The sequence below is a fragment of the Alosa pseudoharengus genome, unplaced genomic scaffold (assembly GCF_046254945.1).
Source record: "Alosa pseudoharengus isolate Yale_2024_CS ecotype anadromous, Long Island Sound unplaced genomic scaffold, YU_APseudo_1.1 YU_APseudo_1.1_scf_21, whole genome shotgun sequence".
NCBI classification, from domain to species: Eukaryota; Metazoa; Chordata; class Actinopteri; order Clupeiformes; family Clupeidae; genus Alosa; species Alosa pseudoharengus.
The window spans coordinates 25329799-25354538 of NW_027468674.1; the positions used below are offsets into that span (position 1 = coordinate 25329799).

Here is a 24740-nt window from a genome sequence, read left to right on the forward strand (position 1 = left end):
AAATAGTCTACCAGCAAATAAATATACCTTAAATACAACCTAATAAATACAAAATAAATATCCATTCTAAAGTTCAACTCTTCTTTTTATACAAATGCATTAAATGTGAGGTAGCAGCAATGAATACAGGCCTAAAAAAAGGGAGAGCTCCGGAGAGCTCTGCTGTATAAGTAAGTCTCTAATGTAGTCTTATTTTTTGCTAGGGAGGTCCACAGGCCCTCTGACTTTCCACCAGTCTGGCTGCATCTCCCCAAGGACATCCTCCAAACACTGAGAAGACAAGTCAGGTAGAGGAGCCAGATTGGTAAATTGCTCCGAGGTCGGCATGTCCCACATCCCGCTGAATGAGGAGTATTGGACGGAGAAAGAGGAATTGTCTGGCCCCATGTCACAGCAAGCCGAATCCGGCGAGGCAGGAGAGTTGGACACTGACCCCATGTACCCAGACTGGACAGTGCGGTGGGGGTAGGGTGGTGGTGGTCCAGGTGGAGATGGGAAGGCGAAGAACTGGCTGTCATTGGCAAAGCTGCTACCCATGGAGGACCGAGGGCTCCACAGAGACTCTGGAGAAGTGCTATCAGGAGTTACTGTTGAGCTCCAGTTGTTGCGTCCATTGTGGTGTGTGGCGGTGGGAGTCTGATAGGTGGGGCTGGCGTTGCTGCCCAGCAGACGACTCTGCCCTGGCCGGAAGGAAGGCGTGCTGAAGTAGCCAATGTCCCTCTGAGAGAAGCCAGAGGCCTGTGGAGACAGGCTGTTGTAGAAGCAGTCCAGGTCCTCCTCCTTGATTTGAGAGTGGCCTGCCGGCTGGTTGCCTGTGCCGCTGTAGAGGCCCTCGCAGGTGCCCCTCTGCTGGCTGTCGTCCTCAGCCCTGTGGATCAGAGAGGGAATGAAGGGGCTCACAGGGACGGAGGCAGATGGAGGAGAGGCCATCCTGTTGTTTCTGTTCTTCAGAGTCCTGGCCCTTCTGTTTTGGAACCATACCTGATAAAGAAAAGATACGATATCTGTTAGACAACTGTCTCTTCTCAATTCCCCCATTCACAATCAGGCATAAGGATAAGATTGTATAAGTAAATAAAATGTGCTCTCTAAGTAATTACCTGAATACGGGACTCTGGAAGTCCGGTGGCCTGAGACAGGCTCTCCCTCACACTGATTCCCGGGTAAGGGTCCACCTCAAAGGCTATGCGGAGGAGCTCTAAGTGTTCCTTGGTGAAGCTGGTCCTCTTCCTGCGGCCTGCCATCTTATGGGCCTGTGAGGAGCCATCTTGGACTGAGGAGGAAAAAAAATGTTCACGTTATTGCCGTGCCTCAAGTCAAGTTAAGTGTAAAATTCATTGTCTTGCTAACAAAGGTTACTTACTGGCCGACCATGTATATAACAGAGTCATATGTGTGACATGTATCACATTAAACACAACAACTCAACAACTATACCTTTTACTTTCCAAAGACAACATCAAAACAGGGCTCCATGGCAACAGGAGAGAGGAAGGCAGGGAGCCAAGGGGAGGAGAGGTGTCTTTTTTGTTGCCATGTATCCCACACTGATAGACAAACTACAGATAGTGACATGTGGACAATACCAGAGGAGACAATACAAAATACATGACAAACAGACACACTCTACATACATCCAAATACATACTAAAGGAAACACACTTATGATTACAACTTACAAAAGACAACCATGCAAACATGTAGACAAGATGACACATGAACCCACACAAGTTCAGTTCCTCAGCAGCACTCCACAAAATACATGCTATCCAAAACAAACTCACCAACACTGCAGTCATTCCACATGTTTAACTGAGGATGTTCTTAATCCCAGTATGTTGCACTGATCAGTTTGTAGTCTTTTTGTCCTGTTCTGATTCCTAGAGTTCCAGAGGTGCTATAAGCTTGCTCCTTGTGAGATACTGACACTGACCTGAAGACCAGCTGCATTTATACCCACCTCTCCTCACCTGGGAGAAAAGGCAAGCCCCTCTGATTTGGGTGTGGCTATGTGGACATAATTTGAGGAGCACATGACCTGCGTCAGTGACAGTGGCTACAATTGCTGTCACAGCCCCATTCACACAATTTGCATTCACACATATAACATCTTCCAAACTTCAGACAACATTCAGCTTACCATGATGGGGTAGAGCAATTCACAGCTCCAAGTGTTTGTTAATGGGAGTCACATTGTTTGGTGTTAAATGTAATCATGTGACCAAGCATTAACTGTACATCCATACAATGAAAATATGTACTTATATCTGCTTCAAGACCTTTATTGACAGAATACATGTATTTGGTATATTGAAATTATTGAATGAGGTTTTATATAACTTGGTAAACTTGTGGGGATAGGCCTACTTCCATCATACATTAACAACGCATAACAACACATAACAATACATACAGAAGGCCTAATCTTTGGGTCTTTGGGTGTCTTACCATATTAAGGCTGGTAGACCCTATATGTAGCCTGCAAAAACTCATGGTAATATTATATGTTAATAGGAATATATGTTACAGCTATGGAAGTATAAATTACACATTGCATGTTTAAAATACAAAACACACAAACTTTAGACTGTTTAAATCCCTGTTTCTTAAACTTAATGTTGATACAAGAATAAGCCTAACCTCAAGTTTCCATTCAGTAGATAATATAAATACACACTGACTAGATGCATATAATACCTCATTGAATAAAATTTAAGAGATAAGACCTTCATTGCATGGCATACTTCAAACTGATCAAAGATGATAACAAGTGCTGTACTTGACAGGATTAAACCATGAACTGCACTCAAAGCCATTATCAGTGTGCTAATGTCTGTAAACATCCAAAACGGCTTGCTCTGGTTGAAAGTTCAATAGATTTGTTACTTGTCTTGTATTTTGTTTTTATTTTTCATGTTCAGCTCGTGCTCACCATTCCTGGGCATGTTGAGACATGAAGAAATTACTTCTTAATGGTAAGTGTCCAATTAAGGCCACACTGTTTTGAGTTCATTTGCAACATTATGGCACATCAAATAGGAAATGGGATCTGAGATGATGCATTAGTTTTTAAATCTTGTGACCTCATATGCAGTCACATGATGCTTCAACTGCATGCAATGGTGTGACATGACATTAGGCCAATGTGTTGTTATACTATTCAAGGATAATTCCACCCGTCAAATAGGTGTTAATATACATTTTAATGTCTACTTGACACCAGCTGACAGTACAGCATTACAACTTGATTGTGTTATATATGTTTAATCACATGATTTATCTCTCAGGATGATGGCATGGTGGATCTCTGCCAAATACTGTTTTGATTTTCTCTGTACAATTTTTATTATTCAGTTTAAGTCTACTGAATAAGTTTACTGTGCTGCTGTTAGCCTATGGCACAAAGCAATGGACATCATCTGTCAAAAACTGAGGCAGCCCATCGTCTCTTGCAAGTGGAAGAACCACTTCCAGTCTGAAAGTCAGAACAGAAATTATATTGAAAAAGGCAAAACCCAAGAAAAATATAAATATAAATTATTTAAAGGAAACTGCTGAAGAAGCAGATGGATGGACCCTGGAGATGGATCAGCTTGCCAAACCTGGCATTCACACAAGGAGGCAAAAAGAAGACCCTGTACATTTTTATATGACAACATTTCAGATAGCAATCCTCCTAAACAATTAAATTACACTTCCGCTATCTAATCCCTCCATAGATGGTTGTAGAGTCAGAGTCACCAGGAGCATTACTAAATCATATAAATATTCAAATATTCTTATATTAGTTCATGTGACTCTTTTTGTGAAAGATTCCAAGTTCATGAGGATTTCCTTGCTATCTTTTGATTTATGAATTTGCTTGTGCTGGATATTTAAAAGATAACAAAAAAAAAACATGGAAGTGAGGCACTGTGCATTAGCTCTTAATCCAATATAGGCTCCAGATTTAAAATTATGGTCAGAACTAGCAAAACGAGGCAGGTCAAAGGAGAGAAAAGACATTAATACTAGGATCTCAGCCAGCAGATTATTACGCATTTCCCCTCTGCATAAACAGAGGAAGTTGTTGTCATTTTGCCTTATGCAAGCCCACAGCCAAATTATTGGTGCTATTGCAACTGCAGTGTCGTTTTCGCTCCATGCTTCATCAATCACAAAATGACCTAGATAAAAGCTAATGCAGCCTAGCCCATGCCCTACTGGAAAACTAAACTGCCCTTCCCTGGTTTACCTTGTTGAATTAAGAGAAAAATACTGAAACTGGTCGTTGTTGATGTTCTCCCCTGAATTCTAAAGAACTCTCCAGTACAGACTAGATTGCACTGCTTTGCTTGATGGCCTATTTTCTCTGTGTTCTATGTCTACGACTGCAACATGGTTGCTGCTCAACTTCCTGCTTTCTGTAGCCTGCTGTAGTCAAGCTCTCCTTATGCCTATTATTTTTAGCCAATAATAGTAAGTGACTGTCATAGGCTACACTAGAAAAGTAGCCTACTTGTAGGCTAAACTGATGCTGAAAATGATACGTCTAGCTCATGTAAACAATTGGGGTCCTTAACTAGTCTTGCCTGTTTTAATTAAAGCAGCCTTGCTTGCATGATCATATTACATAACATTGTGCTTTACATTTTCTCCCAAATGTTAAATAAAAGATAACCACCAAATCTGCTTACAGCCCTATTCATTGAGACAAATGGCGCGCATCCCTATCTGTAATGGCGCTTCTGATATCTACTGAAACTGCGCATTGAGAACGCATGGGACTTTGGGCTAATACTGTTGTTATAAACATTGGTAATACATTGTGGCTGTTTTTAGTAACGGGGCTTCCATGGAATTTCGGGCTGACGCCTTATGTTACTGGTTGAACGATATAGATGCATCATTCTCTAAAACACGTTGTTTTATGTTAAATGTCGCAACACATTCAGACAGTTCTCTAAATGCGTAAGGGTAATGACTCTTTCAGGTAATCCATATTCATCCGCTTTAGCTAGTTGCTTGCTTCACCACCAACACGCAGCACACAAGCTGTTACCCGGATGGAACTGTCATGGCCGCCGTCTCTGACCTGCAAGACTAAAGCGAAAAGAAAGGTAAAATATTCTAAATCGTGTGGTTTTAAAACAATAATTGTAAAAACACAGTTTGGAGAAGAAACACAATTATGTTACACTGTTTAACAGGAAATAGTCATCGGCATCTGTAGCATTATGTTTTTAATCGTATTATATTGTCTAGCGTGGGTGGGGGCTACTAGCTTTATTTTGTTCATTAAATATAGCCGGGTTATCGGCGTTTTAGTCTGTGGCAACTCATGTACCACGACAAACTATAACGTTGACTGTTCGATATAGTTAGAAGAGGTCTTAAGGCAGATGTTTCACGTCTTCGATTATCGTAGTACTTCTATCAGGTTGTTATGTATTGTTGTGTAGGCTACGCCGTGTCGTTTAAAGTTAGTGCATGTCAATTGAAATACTTCTCTAACTCTCGGTTGAGCCTAATGCCCGGTTTTCAAAACTTGGGTAATTCAAATACTAATTTTCTTGAGACATGTATCTTAAAATCACTGGTACAACTCCAGGTGCTGCTTTTGTCCCATCTTTAGAGGATGCACAATTCCAACTTGTCAAAAGTCACCACCAGTGACAGTGTCTCATTTGGGTTACCCGCGCTCCTGAGAAAAGGACACTTGCATCGGAGTAGGCCATGCTGTAGGCCTCTTCCATAAGCTGTGGCCTTGTCGACAAACTCACGGCCGTAGTGTTTTTTGTATGTTTCTTTTTATTTTAGCCAAGTATGCGTTCATGCCATCTATGACTATATGATTGGCACTTGTGCAGCCCACCATCAATCTGTTGTGGTAGAGTAGATTTAGCCTTGCATTTTCGTGATCGTAACATCATCAGTTAAACAGTGCTATATTCAACTTATGGTGTTTTAGAATGTGCTACCATATGTGTATCGATGTAACTGATGCATAAACAGGGTAGGCTAAACTTTGACTTCAATTTATTATCCTTTAAATGTAGTAAAAGTTCTTTAATTACTAATTTGCTGCAGATATATATTAGTGTTGTGAAATAGAATTGAAATAAGGTTAGTATTTCATTCAAAAGAAACCAGTCAAGCAAAAGAGAAAGCTTGCAAGTTTTCATAACCAGTTGCTATTAATCCCAAGTGACCTCACCTCATGCATCCTCTAAAGCAGTGGTTCTCAACCAGTGTGGTGTGGTGTGGAATTTTGAGCAACTCAATGCATTTTTATACAGGTTCAATTGGGTTATTTTTAATGCATAAATGACACAGCTTCTTAATTAGTTGTCTCAGCTCACGGACACTATACAGAAAAAAGTATGGGCATAACAATAAGCACCTCACTTGTAGCCTATAACAATGTGTGTGACATACTTTAAAATCACTGAAGCCTGAAATCACTAGCCTAAATCATAAGTAGGTGTGTCTTTGCGTTTTGGTTTGACCTTTGGTGTGTCTTAGCCCCAAGAAGGTTGAGAACCTCTGCTCTAAAGTGTGTTTAATTAGGCCTAGTCCATTCTGGTTTGGTTGTTTGTAATGGTTGTAATTGGTTGTTTTTTTAATTATTTCAAAAGCAACAGGCCTAGATTTGTTATTTATCAATCAGACCAATCAGTAGGCCTATATTTTTGTACCATGAGTTATTCTGTAAAGTCTAGTCTTGAAGCCCTACCATCTCTGACTGATTAAGATCTATCACAAACGCTGTGTGACCTTTGGGGAGAAAGAGTAAGCTGGACAATGCAAACTGAACTTTGAAATCTTGCAGAAGCAGCATCTGTGTCTGTGAACGATTGCTGGATTGTAGTATAGGGTGTGAAGTACTGACATGCCTGACATTTTAACCAAATGTTTTTGGTTGGTTTGTTTTACTGCAAAAAACATGCACGTTCAACTTGGTGAAATTTGTTGCTATGTAAGGCCCAGTGCAGGATATTTCAGTAGGCTTTGGTAGGATTTATTTTATGTGCATCAACCAAGGACATTTTAAAATTATGAAATAAGGGCTGAAATAGTATTTCCACTTCATTTGTGTTTCTGGATTAATACATGATACGTATTTACTTGATACAAACCTGGGAAGATGGAAGTCTGACTTTTAGGGGGCATTCTGTGTCAAATCAGACAAAATCCAGGAAAATGGTTACTTCACTGTCTCAGATTTTGCTCAGAGTTTGTCTACCTAATATTAAGGTCCCAAAACTAGGACCTGTAAAATATTTTTGTTAAATTCCAGTGTTTTCATTTTGTATGATGTGTGTATGACCTTATCTTGGAGGCCATGTTTGGGAATTAATATCTTGAAAAGTATTATTCCTAGCCTCCCCAAACTTTGTAGGGATGGAAGACGGACATGTTCTCGCTATGATTGGACCCTTAAACGTTTTGACTGCATGCCCATTAGTGTTATATAAGGCCCTAGATATTGGAAAAAGTGCAAAACTGGTGATATCGAGGGTCTTGTAAACTCATTTTTTGTATCCACATGGCACCAGTCATTGTTTTATTTGCAAATACAATACTTAATTAATGTTGAGCCAATATTTGAGGTCTCTACAACAAATACACATGAAGATATTAAGTATAAAACATGGTGTGATTGCATTTTTGGTAATGTTCATAAGACTAAAATGGTAGGCTATGTGGGGTAGCTAGTAGGAACACGAAAAACAACCTAGGAATAGCTCAGTTTATAGTCATTTTGTGTATAAAGTGCCAGTGATGTGTTTCATTCATACATGAATACACTTACTTGGTTGGTTACCTATGGGTTTTCATTCTTGGCCCTGTTTTGACTCAATTTATTTATCTATGGTACAACATTGACACTTTGTACACTAAATGGCCATACACTGAGCTCCTTTCACATAGATTTTCAAGTACCCCACATACCATTTTAATCCTATGAAAATGACCGGGGGAAAAACACCACCTCCCTTTGTTTAATCCTTAAAATCTTGAAGCCCATCATATGTGGAGAGCTCAAACAGAATACAACGTTAATAAAATATAAGCTTAGCATATAAAGAAAATAATAATAATTGATATCAAATGCGTGCAAAAACAAGTTTGTACTACTCTTAATGCACTTTTTTTCCAAATCTAGGACCTTGTAAAAAATCTACAAACCTTTAATGTTTCAGTCATACTGAGAACATGTTTGTCTTCCACCCTACAAAGTTTGGGCTGCCTATTACATTAATGCCCAAACATTGCTTCCCAGATAATGCGATTTTCAGGCTGAAAAACCGAAGTAATTTCAAGGGCTGAAAATAATATGAAGACATAGGATTTGAACAGAAATATTTTACAGGTCTTGATTTTGGGATCCATTCTTGATGTAAAGGTTTGAACTAAATATGAGTCGGTGCAGCAACAACCTTAACTGATTTGACATGGAATGACCCATAGTCTATATTTACTTGTTGACTTATGAAATATAAACTGAGCAGACATATCAGAAATGGTTTCCATCATGTTGCCTTACAGCTTACAAAATACACTGTTATGTAACAGCTGTGGCTCTAAAGCCTGGAGCTTTTGTAGAAATTCAAGAGGTTGATCTAGCCAGCTGTTAACGATACACACTCCACCACCTTCTCATCGATGTTTCAGGACAAGTAGAAAAATCAATGTCCTGGTATAATATAGGCCTATGCAGACTAGCAGTGTTTGTACACGTCTCACTCAGATCCTAGAGAAGTCTCTAATGTCACCAGTCATAGCAATGCGCTTACGTGGACATTCATGTTTTCCATCTAATCGGTGATGCTGAACATCTGAGCAAGAATACTGTATGTCCAAAAATAAATCGGACATAGGCTTAGCCTAGCCTACAGTATGCTGAACTTCTGAGCAAGAATAGCCTAAAATAAATCGGACATAGCCTACAGTAGGCCTAATCAATTAAAATCACCGTTTTAACAAACTTGTTGAATTGAATGTCATATTACTGTACCCTGCACATAAAGGCTACACATTTCCACAGCACCAGAATCCGACCGAATGCCTTCCTCAACCCCTTCCATAATCGGCCTTCCACTATTATTTGCGATGGCCAACTCCTCTGCTACTGTAAAACACTCTGGTGCCTTACAGTAGTGTTCAAAGACACCTTTTTCTTGTTAGCTGTAAAACAGAGGCCAAGTGAAGGCTATAAGCATACTAGGCCTACATGTTTTCATAATTAAGAAATATTAATGCAAGCTATAACTATATAAACCTACTATTCTGAATAATGTGTTTGTGTTTCATTTTCACCTGCTGCCATGTGCGTTTGGCAATGGTGTTGCATCTGAAATGTTCACAGGATTAGGCATACACTAAATCAGTCAATGGGGGCTACTTAAACATTCAATTATCCTATTACTGTAATCTATATGCCCACTTCTGAATTGTGTTGCATCTGTAGGCATTTCTATGAACTCAAAATAGGCAATTTAATTATTTCAACTCATTTCCCTTCAACTCAAGCTCCCTTCGTAGTACAGGCCCCTGATGTGATCTGTAGTCCCCATAACACATCCTAAACCATAATGCCTGATGGAATGGGCTCTGTGCACTAGCTTACTTGATGTCGGTAAACCAGTTTCCTGTGTTCATCGAAAATCCTTCCCTCTTTATTTTGTGCAGCCACTGCAGGTAGGCTGGCGTTTTTAGGGGAAGGTGGAAGCTACAATCGCTTTTGTCATGACTTTAAGCCGGGCAGAGTAGCACAGCAGTGCCCCTTAGAGCTGCCCACGGACATTAAGACTCACGTACATTGTATTTCCTATGTTTTGGTACAACTAAAGCACTCATATTCAGGTGCTTGTTGACGGCCATGTCAACGAACAGGAAACTGGAAACTCAAAGGTTTCATGACCACCACAGGTAATATGTGATAAGTGATATTTAAGGTGCCTTCAATGTACTGTAGGGCTGTGCTTTCGATATCGATATATCATATCTTATCGACACTGCCGCCAAATATCAATATTTTTTTTATTAAAGCATTAGGCTGTGCAAAAATGTCTATACAGCTGACTATTGTGATCATTTTTTTTTCATTATTTGTCTGCTGAATCATCAGTATAGTGATCTACATAATACTGCCCAGGTGGTACACAGCAAATTGTGTTTCCAGCTTTATCTTTACATTTACGGTCAAAAGTATTGCAGTATATCGCAATATGTATTTGTTTCTCAATATATCATGACATATTGTTTCGAGACCCATGTATCGCGATGTGTATCGTATCGTGAGGTCCTTGCCAATACACAGGCCTACCTCAATGTGCTGTTAAGTCTGTACACAAGTGTATTGTGCACTGGATACATCTGCCAGACAACAAACATGATCCAAAAATAGGAAAAGCACAAAACTCATGGTCTGAAAGGAGTATCCCCGCTATCCTTTGGCTTTAAAAGACAGCTGTGACTCAGTACTGCCAGAACTCTCAGTGCCATCTGGAGTGTCATTCATTGACTTTACCACCACTGGATAATAGCATCCCATGTACAGCAGTTCAGAAAATGTAACATATGGCTTAAAATGATTGTTAACAGCTAGGCCTAATGATCTAGGTCTACATCTTATTAGGTTTTCATCACATTATTTTTTTTCTTAAAGCAACACCAAAGAGTTTGTTGTACCTTAAAATAATGTTTCCAAAATCGTTTTAGTGGTTCATCAACTTGTGAACGGCATTTCTGCATTCGCTTCGCGGCCCTCTGTCGGCTATGTAAGTTTGCCAGATCGGGTAGGGAATCTGTAGTTCGATGGAATGAGACATAAGAAACTACAAATTTGACTTGTATCTGATGTCGCAATACACCGTACTTTCATAAAATCATGCAACATATTCTACCTTGTCTGTGGACATCGTTATTTGCAAAGCCGGTGCTGGATAAACAAATAGCGTGCGTGCGACAGAGGAAAAGTTCTTTGGTGTTGCTTTAATTTTAACCAAAAAAGTTCTTTCTTTCTCTCTCTCTCTCACGCACACAGACACAGTACCCTACCCTTCATGCTAAAGTATTTCCTGTAACCATACGTTTTAACTTCCTTAATGGCATACCTGACTCTCATCTGTGTGGAGAAGAATGTTCCCTCCAAATTTCTTCACATTCTAAATAACACATGTTTAAGTTATCTTATCTTATCATTATCTTTGTTCATTGTTAAGTATTGAATGTTTTGTTTGAATAATACTAATACATATGAGTAAGGTGTAATACATATGAGTAAGGTTTTTGATTTATGGTCTTTTCATGCCCAACTGAACTAAGTTTCACATGTATCAGTATTGAATTGGGATAAATTGAAATTTGAAAGTTGTGCATTGTAATCAAATCAAATATGGTGTTTTTGCCAATACCTTTGCAAGTCCTAGGTTTGTTCAAAAGCACATGGATTTACGTATGTATGCATAGCTAACTTGTGTTTTTTGTCTTTGTCATAGCTGCAAGATAGAGTGAGATTCCAGAAGACACTCTTCTTTAAAGGCACATGTCATACACAAGGTCAATTTTATAGGTAAGGTTTTGGACAAACAGATTTACAAACCCAAATCAGAAAAAGTGTGGATGTTGTGTAAAATGCGAATAAAAACAGAATGTAATAATCTCTGTGCCAATCTCGTAAACTCATATGAAATGTTGAAATTTACACATTGGACTATTTCATGGAAAATATACAGTACAGGCCAAAAGTTTGGACACAGCTTCTCATTTCAATGCGTTTTCTTTATTTTCATGACTATTTACATTGTAGATTCTCACTGAAGGCATCAAAACTATGAATGAATGCAAAGTTATTTGGACCACAGATGAATATTGTCAAGTTATGGCTTGTTGAATATGGTATTAAATAAAAAAAATAGCAACTTTGAAGAAACTGGGATATAAGACATGTTTTCAGTTATTTCACACTCACATTTCACATTTCAAGTACATAATTCCACATGTGTTTTGATAAATTTACAATGTAAATAGTCATGAAAATAAAGGAAACTAGAGATGCACCGATAGATCGGCTGGTGACCGGAATCGGCCGATTTTCACGTGATCAGTCTGTCGGTTAGAAGAAATGAAATCGGAATCGGCCAAAATTGGTATCGGCAGGTCCAACTCTATGAAAAATCGGAAATCGGTATCGGCCCAGAAAATTGCAATCGGTGCATCTCTAAAGGAAACGCATTGAATGAGAAGGTGTATCCCAGAGCTGCCAACTCTCACGCATTGGCCGTGAGACACACACATTTGATTAGTTTCACACGCACACACGCCACACCCCCGATTTCTCACGCTGAAGTGTCAACCCAGTCGGTCAGATGCCTGAAAAATGAGTTTAGCCTATCTATAGATCTACCTGTTGAGCCACTGATCGACTAGTTATGCTTTCAGAGACGGTGAGAGGGTTCAAGAGCACCCCCTGTCTGTGGAATTTTCTAAAATTTCTCTCATTTGCGATGCTACTTCAGTAGCCATCCCAGGCGCATTTCCCCGGCTTCAGGTATGCTTTGAGTATTATTGAGTATTTTTCACGCTGAAGTGTCAACCTGGTAGGTCAAATACCTGGCAGATGAGGTTCAACTAAACTAAACCTATACATATCACACTTCATGTGAACGAGAATCTAGGCTTTCCAATGATATTAGCGCCAAGTTGCTGTGATAAATGGTTCGCGAGAAAATTAACATTGAACCGGAATGCAATTTAGGCTAATCATATTTGCATTTTGCACAAAGTGCACACCCATTACTCTGGGTTAAATATCTCACTAACCCTTAACACAACACATGGCAAACCCAATATCACAATAAACAGCAAACTGTACCGAATACGAGGATATAAAGCATGCCTCTGTGCAATAAGTGGTTCCTGAGTAATCCGGTTTTGAAATTGCAACACATTTCTACATAGCCTCATTGGGGCGAAATTATAATGTATTCTAATGTAAACTATTTGTCAGTACATACATTTTTGTAAATTGCTCAGCCAAAGATTATCCCACTATCATGGTTCTTTTATGGTCAGGTTCCAGCCAATCCCACTTACACAGATAAATGAATATATTTCTATTGGCATGCTTACTAGTGACATTAATGCAAAAATATTAAGAAAATCAAATAATGAGACACAAATATTGATATAAAGCCTGACATATTCAAACATTCACATCATACGTTCCCAGATATGGGTACATCCTGAAAAAGGAAGAGCATGTAGGCTATAGGCTAGATGGCCATTACAATGACCAATATATTATCTTAAATGAACTAGCTGAATAACACAGGTGACCACTTCTGCATAATTTCATGGAGTGCTGAAATGTACACACATTTTTGAACATTTCTGAACTGTGAAATATAGCATGTTTTGTGGTTGTGAACTTATTGCAATATCACCATAACTATTCCACCTGTGTGTGCATGGTTATAATTCTGAAGTGCAAAATAGCTTAGGCTACAGCACAAATATTTCCGGACACAGCATCAGATGAACGCAGGTTCAGGCCGAGGTCCTAGTAGTAGATCCCTTTGATATCAATGTTAATTAAACTCTGGGACCCTGGTCCCTACACCTGAGAACCACTGATGTACGTTTTTTTTATTGTTTTTTTTACTGTAAGGTTATAATGCTGAATGAGCCAAACAAAAATATCCGCAGCAAAATTTTGGTTGGCCTCACCAAATCTCACTCCAAGGTTTTCTAAAAAGTTGGCAGCCCTGGTATCCAAACTTTTGGCCTGTACTGTATGTTCATTTTGAATTTGATACCAGCAACACGTTTCAAAAAAAGTTGGGTCGGGGGTAACAAAATGCTGGATAAGTTGTGTAATGATAAAGAAAACAATGGGAGGAATGTTTATGATTGGGTATGAAAAAGAGCTTCCCAGAGAGAGAGAATCTCTTAGAAGTAAAGATGTAGGGGTATTCATCACTTTGTGTAAACCTGTGTGGACAAATGATGAAACAATGTCATGAAATTGTGAAGTATTTGGGGAGTTAATCATATACTCTACATAATATCATAATCTTTGCAAACTAGGGATAGAGCTGAAAAACAATATAGGACGGCCGTGGTCTTTTGGACCTCATAAGGGACTGCATTAAAACCAGACCTGTTTCTGTAAAGAAAATTATTGTATGGGCTCAGGAAAACCTCTGATAACCATTGTCTATGAGCAGAGTTTGATACTCAATTCAGAAATGCTAGTGTAAACTTTACCATGCAACAGACAAAATTGTATTTAGACATGACGCAGAAATACCACTGTCTTATTGGTACTGTTATGAATGATGTATACAGGTTTTAAGCAACATATACTGCCATCCAGGCAATGTTTTTTCCCAGGAAAGACTTTGAATATTTCAGGAAAACAATGGCAAAATGAATTCTGCACATATTTAACAAGTATTTCTTCATAGAGGAAGAGTCCAGGTGCTAAAATGGCATTAGGTGCATCATGGAATGAAAAACATGATTAAGAATACATCATACTGTTGAGCAACTGAAATCCTATATCGGGCAGGAATGGGACAACATTTAATTCTCAAAACTCTAGCAACTGGTCTTCTCAGTTCTTAAACATTTACAGAATTGTGTTAAATAAAGAGGTTAAGCAGCACAGTGGTAAACATTCCCTGTCCCAACTTTTTTTAAAGCATGTTGCTGGCATGAAATTCAAAGTGATCATATATTTTCCATGAAATAGTCCAAATGTTCATTTTCAACATTTGATGTCGTCTGTGTCTGTTTTGGTGCTAAATATGGGTTTACGATTTGGGGTTATAGCTCTAACACAGGTCTGTGTAAACAAAATGTCTGCTATCTATTGGTTAACAGTGACATTGATGTCTTTTAGTAAAAAAGTAGCCAGGCTTTTTGGCTTAAAAATATAAGGTTACTGAGTAGAACTTGCAGAAGGTCATACAGTAGGTCTGTATGCCATTGTTGGTTGTTAGATAGGTGTATCTTGAATCCTTGCTTTTCTCTCCATTTGGCTGTTAATGGAAGCACAAGACACTACAAATACAAGATTTTGATCATGCAATAGAAAATTTGTACTGCTGTAGGATATGGTTTTGTAGCGATCTGGGGTCATTGTTCCTCTCTGCCTCACACAAGGCATTGATAAAGATGTAGGAGAAGTGAGGGTATTTTTTACTATAGTAAAATATCCTGATACAGTGTATGTGTAGTTGTTTAGAGTGGGGGAGCTTCTGAATGCTCTGAAGTGGAGAGAGCTAGATAGGGTGTCTGTGTCAATTTATGCTAAATTTATCTCACTGGTATTTCATACCTAAATGTGGGCGTGAGGGGACATTTTAACGCATTCTTTTTTTTATCGTGACGAAATCCTGAGCCAGAACCAGTAAATAGCCATTTAACTAAATGTCCATAAATTGTTGGCTAGGAACACTTCAGCTGCTTGTAGATTTTATGCTATATTTTTGGTGCAGCTTTGTTAGTTTATCTATCAGCAGGATGCAAAGCTATACTGGCCCAATATCCATGAAAGTTAAAGGAAAGTAGAATGTGCTAAGTAAGAGCCCATTAAACTTAAGGTAGTCTAGGTCCAACGTGTTTGGTGTCACTTTCGCCAACTTTGTGAGACATTTGGGCGTGAATAGTTAGTTTGATTTATTTTGTTGCAATTTGTTGTTAGAAAGCAACATCAGTGAACTCCTCCTGCTGCGCTAGCAATGAATGCAGCCAGGTGGTGGCAGCATATCTTGTCAGAAGCTTCCACGAGTAGTAGCATGTCGCTACCTTTCCATTGTCAGTCATGTTGGAGCTGGCAACTGTATTTGTACTCTCTTATCAGACTCCTAGGCTAGGCTGCAGGGACATGCTGATAGGCTCTAGAGGTTTTCTGTGAATGTACAACATGTGTACTGTCTGTAATGCAATAAGCAAGTTTTGGAAATTCCAGAAAATTTACCATATTCCCGCAGTTCATGAACTATACAGGGCATACTGTTCGGTTCTAGAATGTGCCTGTGGTATCCCTATAATTTGAAAAAAATGTCCCAAGCTAGCCCGTAGATGTTTTATTGTAGTTATTCTGAAAGTATTCCCTTGGGTATGAGATGGTTTAATCATTAATTTCATTGTTTAATTTTTTGTTTATTTGTTTGCTTTTTAATATAGAAAACTGTGAGTGGAAACATGGAAACTGATGTGGCGATGCCCGATGATCCTCCAGAGAAAGATGAGGGCAGCAAAGACACAGAAGAAGATGTAGAACCTTTAAAAGACTGCAAAGACCTTCCCACAAAAGAGCTCTCAGAACAGCTTCCAGACGGGCAGTGCATTAACCAGGATGGACAAGATGAAGCATCCTCTGAAGAGGCAGGTACTGATGACTCGCAAACAGCCAGGAAAGCCTCCAAGAAATCACCTTGTAAGATGCAGCAGGGGGCTGTTTTCTCCGGGAAAATACTCAGCTTCTGCTGTTCTGAATGCAAGGGTGACACAACCTACAGCCCCAATGACTTACTTAAGCATTTTCAGGGATCTCACAAGGGCACCCTCCCCACTTATCCATGTGACTTATGCAGTTTTGTCACCAATGAATTCTCCTCCCTTCAGCGCCATCGCATTGGCCACCGGAACCCTCAGGTCACATGTGAGATCTGTAATGACGGTGTGCAGTACTCCTTGCTCTTGCTTACTAGACACTATATAATGTGTCACAGCCAAAACGGCCACTTTCGCTGCGAGAAATGTGAATTCTCTACAAGAGATGCAGGCACGTTTGTGCAACACATTCACCATCACAATGAGGGAAGGCACAAATGTGTTAAATGTCAGTATGTTAGTTCTTCACGCAGGGAATTCCAGAGGCATCTTTTAGTCCACTCTGCAACCTTCCCCTTTACGTGTCACTTTTGTGGTTATGGAGCTGCACGAAAAGACTACCTTACGAAGCACATGGCTACAGCCCATTGTGAAGAGAATGACCGGAAAAACAAGTGGAAAATGATGGAGGAGAAACAATGTGTGACCTCCCCTCCAGGGCTCAAGCTTCTGCTAAAGAAAGGCCCTGTAGCAGGAGGATCCAGAGAGCCACAGTGGATGTCAAAACTCCATACACTTCCTGGTGTAGGTCTTTTGGATCAAAATGGTAGACTTTATAATCCTGAGAAAACTTTGGAAGAAACCCAGCAGTTTCTTGAAAGGGCTGTTAGAGTCAAAAAGGAAAACAATATGTGGATGAAAAGTGCTGTCAAGACAGAACCTCAATGCTCATACCCCTCCTCACCAGCCACACCCCAGCCCAAACCACCTGAGACGGACAGTAGTCAGGGTTCGGGGCTCCTCAATCCTAACAATAGCAATGGATTAACCGTTCTCATGGTCAAAAATAAAATCTCTATCCCCCCAAATTGTACCACAAAAGTCATGGGGTTCAAAATGGTAGATGGCAAAAAACATTTAGTTCTCAAAGTCATACCAACAAAGCAAGAACCATCCTCGCACTGTGAGGGAGAAACAGAATTGGACTCTCAATCTACTGATGATCATGACACAACTAATGGACCTAAATATCCAGATTCTTCCGATGATGGAGAGAAATCATACAATTCCCCCTGCTCTGCCATGTCTTCACCACTTGGTTCTCTTCACAGGCCAGATTCTATGGAATTGAACATGATTGGATCAACAAAGGACCTTGCCAAGCCAATGAAGAGTATTGATGTGGATAATGATATTGATGATGAGTTGCCTATGGAAGTGGAGAATGTTGGAGATGTAGAGCAATCTAGGACATGTAACAGACAGAATTGTACTTCACAACATAAAAACTGTTTGGAAGATATGCCCTTTTCTCAGTGTGAAAGCACAGCTTCTTCCATGACCAAAGAGTCAAAAACTACTGTGCATCCGTCAAATGGAGAGATTCATTCTGAGAACAGTTCATCTTTTACCGACCTCTCAAAGTCCACTGTAGAGACCTCACACTTGGACGGACCTTTAGATTCCATTGAGAACAAAGCTCCAACTGCACATTCCACTTTGAGCAAAGCTACATTTTCAGATTCACTGACTGGAAGCAACACACCTTCAGAATCACTGGGGAACATTGGTGCAACTTCACATTCCTTTGCTAATGCAACCACAACATCTAGTCCATCGTCTCAGACAAAGCCTTCACATTCAATAGAAAATGATATCTCGCCTGTAGATTGTCCGAAAGAGTCAGTTATGGACACTGATTCAAGGATGGAGTCAACTCAGTTAGATGCCGTTCACAGTAAGGGCACATCTGTTGATGCAACTGTAAACAGTATTGCATATTCACATTCTACTGATAATGAGCCCACACCCCCAAATAGTGAGATTACGCCCTCAAATTTAACTGAGCATGTAGGAGGACTTTCAGATTCAGCCAAGGATAAGGCCACAATCTCAGATACAACTGACAACAAGGACACAATAGCAAATTCAATTGAGGACAAAGCCACTCCTCCAGATTCAATAGAGGCTAGGGAAACTCACTTAGATTCAGTTGAGGTTACAGCTGCACCTCTAGGATCTGTTCACAAAGCCACATCTTCAGATTCATTTGATAAGTCCATAGTATCAGAGTCCACTGAAGAGACTGACAGATTTGATTCAATTGAGTCCAGAGATTCAGAGATCATTGCAGATAAGAGCAGATCTTCAAGTTTAATTGAGGATAGTGCCCCACCTCCAGATTCAGCAGAAGATAGGGATGCTCCTTCAAAACTAGTTGAGGACAAGGTCATGGTTTCAGAATCAGATGAGGACAATGATGCAACTGAGGATTCCATTGAGATTATACCTTTAAGTTCAGTTGAGAATAAAGATAGAACTTCTGATCCAATTAAGAATAAAGGCACACCTTCACATTCAAGTTGTGATAAGAACACACCTTTAGTTTCAACTGAGGAAAGAGACACAAATTCAGGTTCACCATGCAAGATCCATTCTTCTGAGCACTTTATGGATAAAGTCATGCTTTCAGAATACAGTACAGATAATATCAAGCAGCGTAATATGATTGATGTTGCCTCACCTACAGATTTAGCTGAGGAAGCCAGAACTTCACAATCAACCACAGCCACAGAGTCGGCAATGTCTCAAGATGTCCATGCTGTGGAGGAGACCATAAATGCAAATTCCAGTGTGAAGGAGGCCAAAATGGCAGATCTCGCTACTGAAAAGGCCATGACCTTGCAGTGTACTTTGGAGGAACTCACACCCACAGATTTAAGTGTAGCTGAGATAAAACCGTCAAGTGGATCAGAAGAGCCAGATAATCTTTCCACTTCTGCAAAGGATGAAGTTGTGCTCAATGAGGCAGTTAATGCAAGCCCTGTTCTTGATACTGTACCATTATCACTAATATGCAAAAAACCTCCCTCTGACTCAATTCTGCCCCCTGATAGAGTAGTTGAATTGCCTACTCCTCCGCAACTGTCATTCACTAGCAGCTCAAACAAGAGTTTTAGTGAAATATCCGATCCTGTGTCTATCCACAGATATTCCACTGATGCAGACACATGTCAGAATATTAAGAACAGTCCCCCTGTCTCTGAAAGACTGCCAGATAGTGGCGATTCAGAGACCCCTCTCTCTCTTGCTACATACTCCAAGAGCCAGTCCCCTGAAAGCAGCCAAACAACTGCAGTTCAAAGTTTCAGTGAGGAACAGAACTCCCAAGAACATCTTTCTAGCTGTACCAGAGATGATGACAAATCCACATGTGAATTGCCCAGTGGTAGCAAATCCTCAAAATTATCTTTAAAGAATGAATCTGATCCTCATACAGTTCCAGAAACAGACACAGTTGTATTAGATGCTGACAGTAAGATGTTGAATTCTACAATGAATTCGCCTAATCAGGAAGTCTACAGTTTCCACAACTACTCCAAGGAGACGTCTGGCAGTCTGGCTAAGTCCCTTTTGTCAGATGAGCAGAATGGTGGACAGCCTCATGAAGGTGAGGAAGTTGATGAAGAGGACTGCAGTGATCCCAGGCTTTCTGCTGAGTGGAGCTTGAGGCTAGATGCTTCCCCTCCTCAAACAAGCCGTTGTGAAGAGGAAGAAGTTGATGGGAGTAAATCTCAGAGTGCAAATGAGGGTACAGCTACACTTGAGAGAGTGTCTGACAGTGACATAGAGGTGGATGAATGCATTGGTTTGGTTGATGAACCATCTCACACTTTGGAAAAACAACCCAACATGCAAAGTACCCCATCTGTTTCAAGTAAAGTTGAGGAAGATGCCATATCTGTTGGTCAAAAGGGACCTGGTATCAAAAATGATGTAGCAGTCTTGGGAAGAATACTTGAAAAGCACTCAGATGCTATAATAAACCACCAGCTTGAAAAAGAGAGAATGGGATCCTCTTCTGTAGCCTATGATTCTGTGAGGCCCACAAAAACCACACTAAAAATCCTTCAGACACCAGAGGGTAAACAGCAAATGTTTCTTCATACTCCAGACAACCAGTATGCTGTGCCAGTGCAGCTCAAAAGTGCACCTGGTTTCAAACTCATAACTAAGTCATCTGCATCCAAAATTAATATATCTTATGTCCAACCTGGAATTGAGAGATCAACTAAAACCACTGGGCTTGCATTAACTCTAAGTGGTGGCAGACTTGGCGCTGGAGGTCAGCCCTCCAGTGGTGGGGACAAAGGACCTACACATTTGTCATCTCTTCAGCTGGGAACCAACAGCAGTGGAGGACATTACCTTGTTAACTCTGCATCTTTAAAAAGTCCTATCTTCCTGTCAGGCACTGTTAAGTCTCCTTCTGGGGAACAGACAACAAATAGGCCACCAACATGCTATTTACTCCAAAGGCCACTTCCCGTTAGCCCAGTTGCTGGGTGTTCTAATCTTGACCCATCAGGTTCAAGTTCTCAAACCCAGCAATCTTCCCGTCAAGTCCTGGCTATGCCTGTGAACCCAGCAGACAAGACCAGTCCCATTCAAACAGGGCGACAAGCATACCTAGTCAGGTACATCTCTCCTGTCAAATCAGGAATACTGCTTAATAATGCAGAAGGGAAAACCGCCGGTTCAAACACGCAGTCTAATGAAAGTGGCAGGAGCAGGATGTTTCTTAAAATTGTCAGGAGCCCCAATGGCACCAGGTTTCTCTCTGGTGTATCTGGCTCTTTGGGCAAAAAGCCCATTTATCTGGCAACGGGAGGAGGTCTTCAGTCCCCATATTTTCTGATGTCGTCGAACAAGTCAATAGTTAATATGTCAGCTGGACTGAAAGCCTCAAACCTACAACATGGCTCCAACCACCAACAATCCATGGCATCACAGTTGTCTAAGACTTTGCCTCAAGTTCAAGAGGATGGTATGATCACGCATAAAAAGTCCCGCCACCTTCTTAATCAAACCCGAATGAGCCAAAGGAAGAGGCAAAGGAAGGCCTTGTTTGATGACATGTTTGAGACCTCATCCAAAGCAAGGAGGCTCTCCAACAGATCAGAGAGGGAGGAGCCGACAGAGTGGGCCCCAGTGCCTAAGGATGTTGAAAGGACACTCAAACTCTCACCGTTCAGTGCATTTCAGCAGATTAAGGTTCCCCGTCAGAACCAGCCTGTGGTGGTGCTCAACCACCCGGATGCAGACATCCCTGAAGTGGTGAGCATCATGAAGTCTGTGAACAGGTTTAAAGGCGATATCCTCAAGGTGGCGCTCTCCCAAAGAACTGTCCAAGCCCTCTCTGAGCTGAGCCTCTCTGGCGTCCTGAGGCCGAGTCCTAACACATCCAAGTCTGCCATGCCCCATGGCACAGCGAGGGCTAGGATGTTTGGGAGCACGGTCAGGGAGAGGTTCATCCTGAAACTGAAGTTAAAAAAGATGAGCAGAAACAAATATGAGGTGGTGCGGAAGTCCTCACCCAGCGGCTCTGCAGAGCAGCCGTCCAGTTTTTCCTGTTGGTTCTGTGGTAGAATGTTTAACAACCAAGAGGACTGGATAGGTCATGGTCAACGTCATCTGATGGAGGCAACCAGAGATTGGAATAAACTTTTTTAAAACCATTATAGAGCCCATTGATTGGGACAAATGCCGTCCTTTAAAGAAAAAAAAAAAAACTGAACAGGGACAAGGAAATAACTTGGTATTGTTTTTTTTTTTTTGAACGACCGATAATCTATTGTTTTTAATCTATAGTTCTCCATCCAGAAGCTTTTATTTGATATATAATGACATAGAAAAAAGAGTGTTGTACCTAAAACGCATTTATTTGTATATAATCCCTTGTATATTTAAATTTTAAACATTTGTGTTTGTACAGATGTGAACTGTGAAAACTGGACACACTGTTTGTTAACAGTGCGCAAACTTAGAGATCACTGGCAGAAAAAGAGGGTGCTGTCTGTCACTTTAATGCAGACTATTCACAAATTACTCAGGTGATTTCATAATCTCTGAATGATCCAGTTTGTGTATTTTTCCTTTAACTGCATTGAGAACACATAATTGCAGTTTGTAGTTATGGTTTAAATTTCAATTTGTAGTTATGGTTTAAATTGATATTTGCCCACACAATGAGACATAAAGAGACTTTTAAATCGTGGTGTATAATTTGATGTATGTCCCATCTTTTAGCCTCTATATTTTAAACAAACCTTGAGAGTATAATTGTATGGTTTATTTGTCTTGCATTATGGGGAGGAAATTACTAAGAAATGAAACGCTTTCCTGTGGAAACAGTTAGTTGTAAACAGTTATACCCGGAAAAAAAAATTACACTGTATTTGGATGTATTTCCTGAAGGTCTTTTAAAAATATGTTTTGGTGCCATGCATCTACTCTGAGCAGAACCTTCACATGGGCCCAGTGTCATATAAAAGTAGCAATACACAATTTTTTGCATTGTTTTCAACTTGTTTGTTTGCTTTTAAAGTCACATCTACTTTCACTTCTTTTGGAAATTTATTGAAAGCTATTGCTCTTTTCCCTGTTTTCTTGTTGTTGCAAGAGGAGCTAGCAGTGGCGTGAGTTCAAGAGAATGTTCTCAGATGCACATTGTCCAACAAACCTCATAGGGCCCACCAAACACTAACCATTAGATTTTTTTCATGTCTCAGTGCCTGAGTGTACCTCGAAACCATTCAAGATGGGTTGGATGTTAATGTGCGAAGCTGTATGTTATAACCTCAGCTAAATAGATGTTGGATATGAGTGGTCTTTCTTCATACGGTGAAAGATATGCAGGCTTTGTTTAAACACAAAGAAAACCTGACTTCCCTATACATCCATAATGTGTTACTGATCATTTTATGCCACATTGGTCATTTATGTGGTGCTTCATTCATTTCTGTGAGATTTTCAACTGTATTTCTGTATGTGTGGGCTTTCTCAGGATATACCAGCTCTTTCATATATATAAATGCCAACATGTAAGGTGCTTTCTTTGTTGAAAAAAAATCCTAATGTCTGTCTGTTTGTTTTTTCTAAAAAACAGGCCTCCATATTTTTACTTTCATACAACACATCCAGAGCAGGTTAATTGACACAAGTAACTTGTCATTAAGAAAGGAAAATAATTCTCTAAGTTATTAAATAAGATCTATGAGTCCTGTGGATTAGTTTATCAAATTTGTTATATGTCCTGTTTTGAACATTTCAGAAATATTTGATTGCTTGTGAAAGTTCAGAAATCCTTTGGTCATAATTATCCAGTTACATTTGACATTAACAAACAGAAATCATTCTCTGTACTTTTAGGTATAGCTTGCATTTGGTTGCTCAGAATTGTATGGATGTTGGAAGCTTGAGGTGTTTGTGCTGTAGACCTAACATGAATGTGACATTTTAGAACGTTCACCACTGATTGATTCCACAGATCGCTCAAGTAGATGTGTTGGTTTTTACATAACACAAAGTGGTCATACAGTAAAATTGTTGTGTTGGCTGAGAGAAGAACAACCACCATGTACAATTTGATCATGAGTCACTGTCAATATAAGTGTGTTTTTGTATTTATACTTAATGCTTAATATAATTCCTGGGATATGATATGGTTCACACAATTCATAATGCAATTTTCTTTCACTTCCGTTACATGTGTGTCTTTCTCTCTTTCCTAAGTCTTCTGACAATCACTGTAACTGACCGTTGATGTACTGTACTGTTAGCTTGCATACCTTGCAAATATCAGTCCCAGGTTAAACCTATTAACCTTTGTCTGATTCCTTTGGATTCAGATCTGCACTTGGCACCCAGATAAACCAAATTTACAACTGTAATATTTCATGTAAGGTTGTTGACATTCATTGTGGTCTGAGAAACAAGTTTATTTTTGTAAACAAAGTGCCTAAAATGTGATGCACCAGGTTGACACTATTGTACTGTAGTACCTCCTCTTGCAGTTCTATCCTGATTAAATGTAAATACTTTGAACTGATTTGTCTATACATTGTTTTTGGTGTACCTGTTTTTAAGACTATGCTGTAGTCTACTAGACATGTATTATTTTGGAAATTGAGACATTTTCGATTTACACTTAACAACTGATAATCGTGATTATGGTATTTTAAGTGAAGATGAAATGCAAGGATGTATTTCCACATTTTTGCTTTAGATGGCAGCACAACATTGATATCAGGAAGGCATTGTCAGTGGATTCATGGCAATAGCGGCAACCTACCATTGTGGCTTTATCATTGCCCCATAAAACAGGTGAGATAGCCAGGGCTGTATGC

The 24740-nt window shown here is 39.8% G+C and overlaps 2 protein-coding genes across 2 annotated transcripts; one reads left to right on the forward strand and one right to left on the reverse strand.

The window, feature by feature from the left end:
- Window positions 1-189: 189 nt before the first annotated feature.
- On the reverse strand, window positions 190-1806 carry mxtx2 (mix-type homeobox gene 2). Its single transcript, XM_076298788.1, has 3 exons — window positions 1785-1806; window positions 1101-1273; window positions 190-981 (listed from the first exon to the last, which is right to left on the reverse strand). The coding sequence occupies exons 1-3, from the start codon at window positions 1804-1806 to the stop codon at window positions 190-192; spliced, it is 987 nt and encodes a 328-aa protein (XP_076154903.1).
- Window positions 1807-4881: 3075 nt separating this feature from the next.
- Window positions 4882-24438, forward strand: LOC143137927 (uncharacterized). The gene is made up of 3 exons (XM_076298284.1): window positions 4882-5099; window positions 11487-11560; window positions 16183-24438. The coding sequence occupies exon 3, from the start codon at window positions 16201-16203 to the stop codon at window positions 22063-22065; it is 5865 nt and encodes a 1954-aa protein (XP_076154399.1). The 5' UTR covers window positions 4882-5099; window positions 11487-11560; window positions 16183-16200; the 3' UTR covers window positions 22066-24438.
- Window positions 24439-24740: the final 302 nt, after the last annotated feature.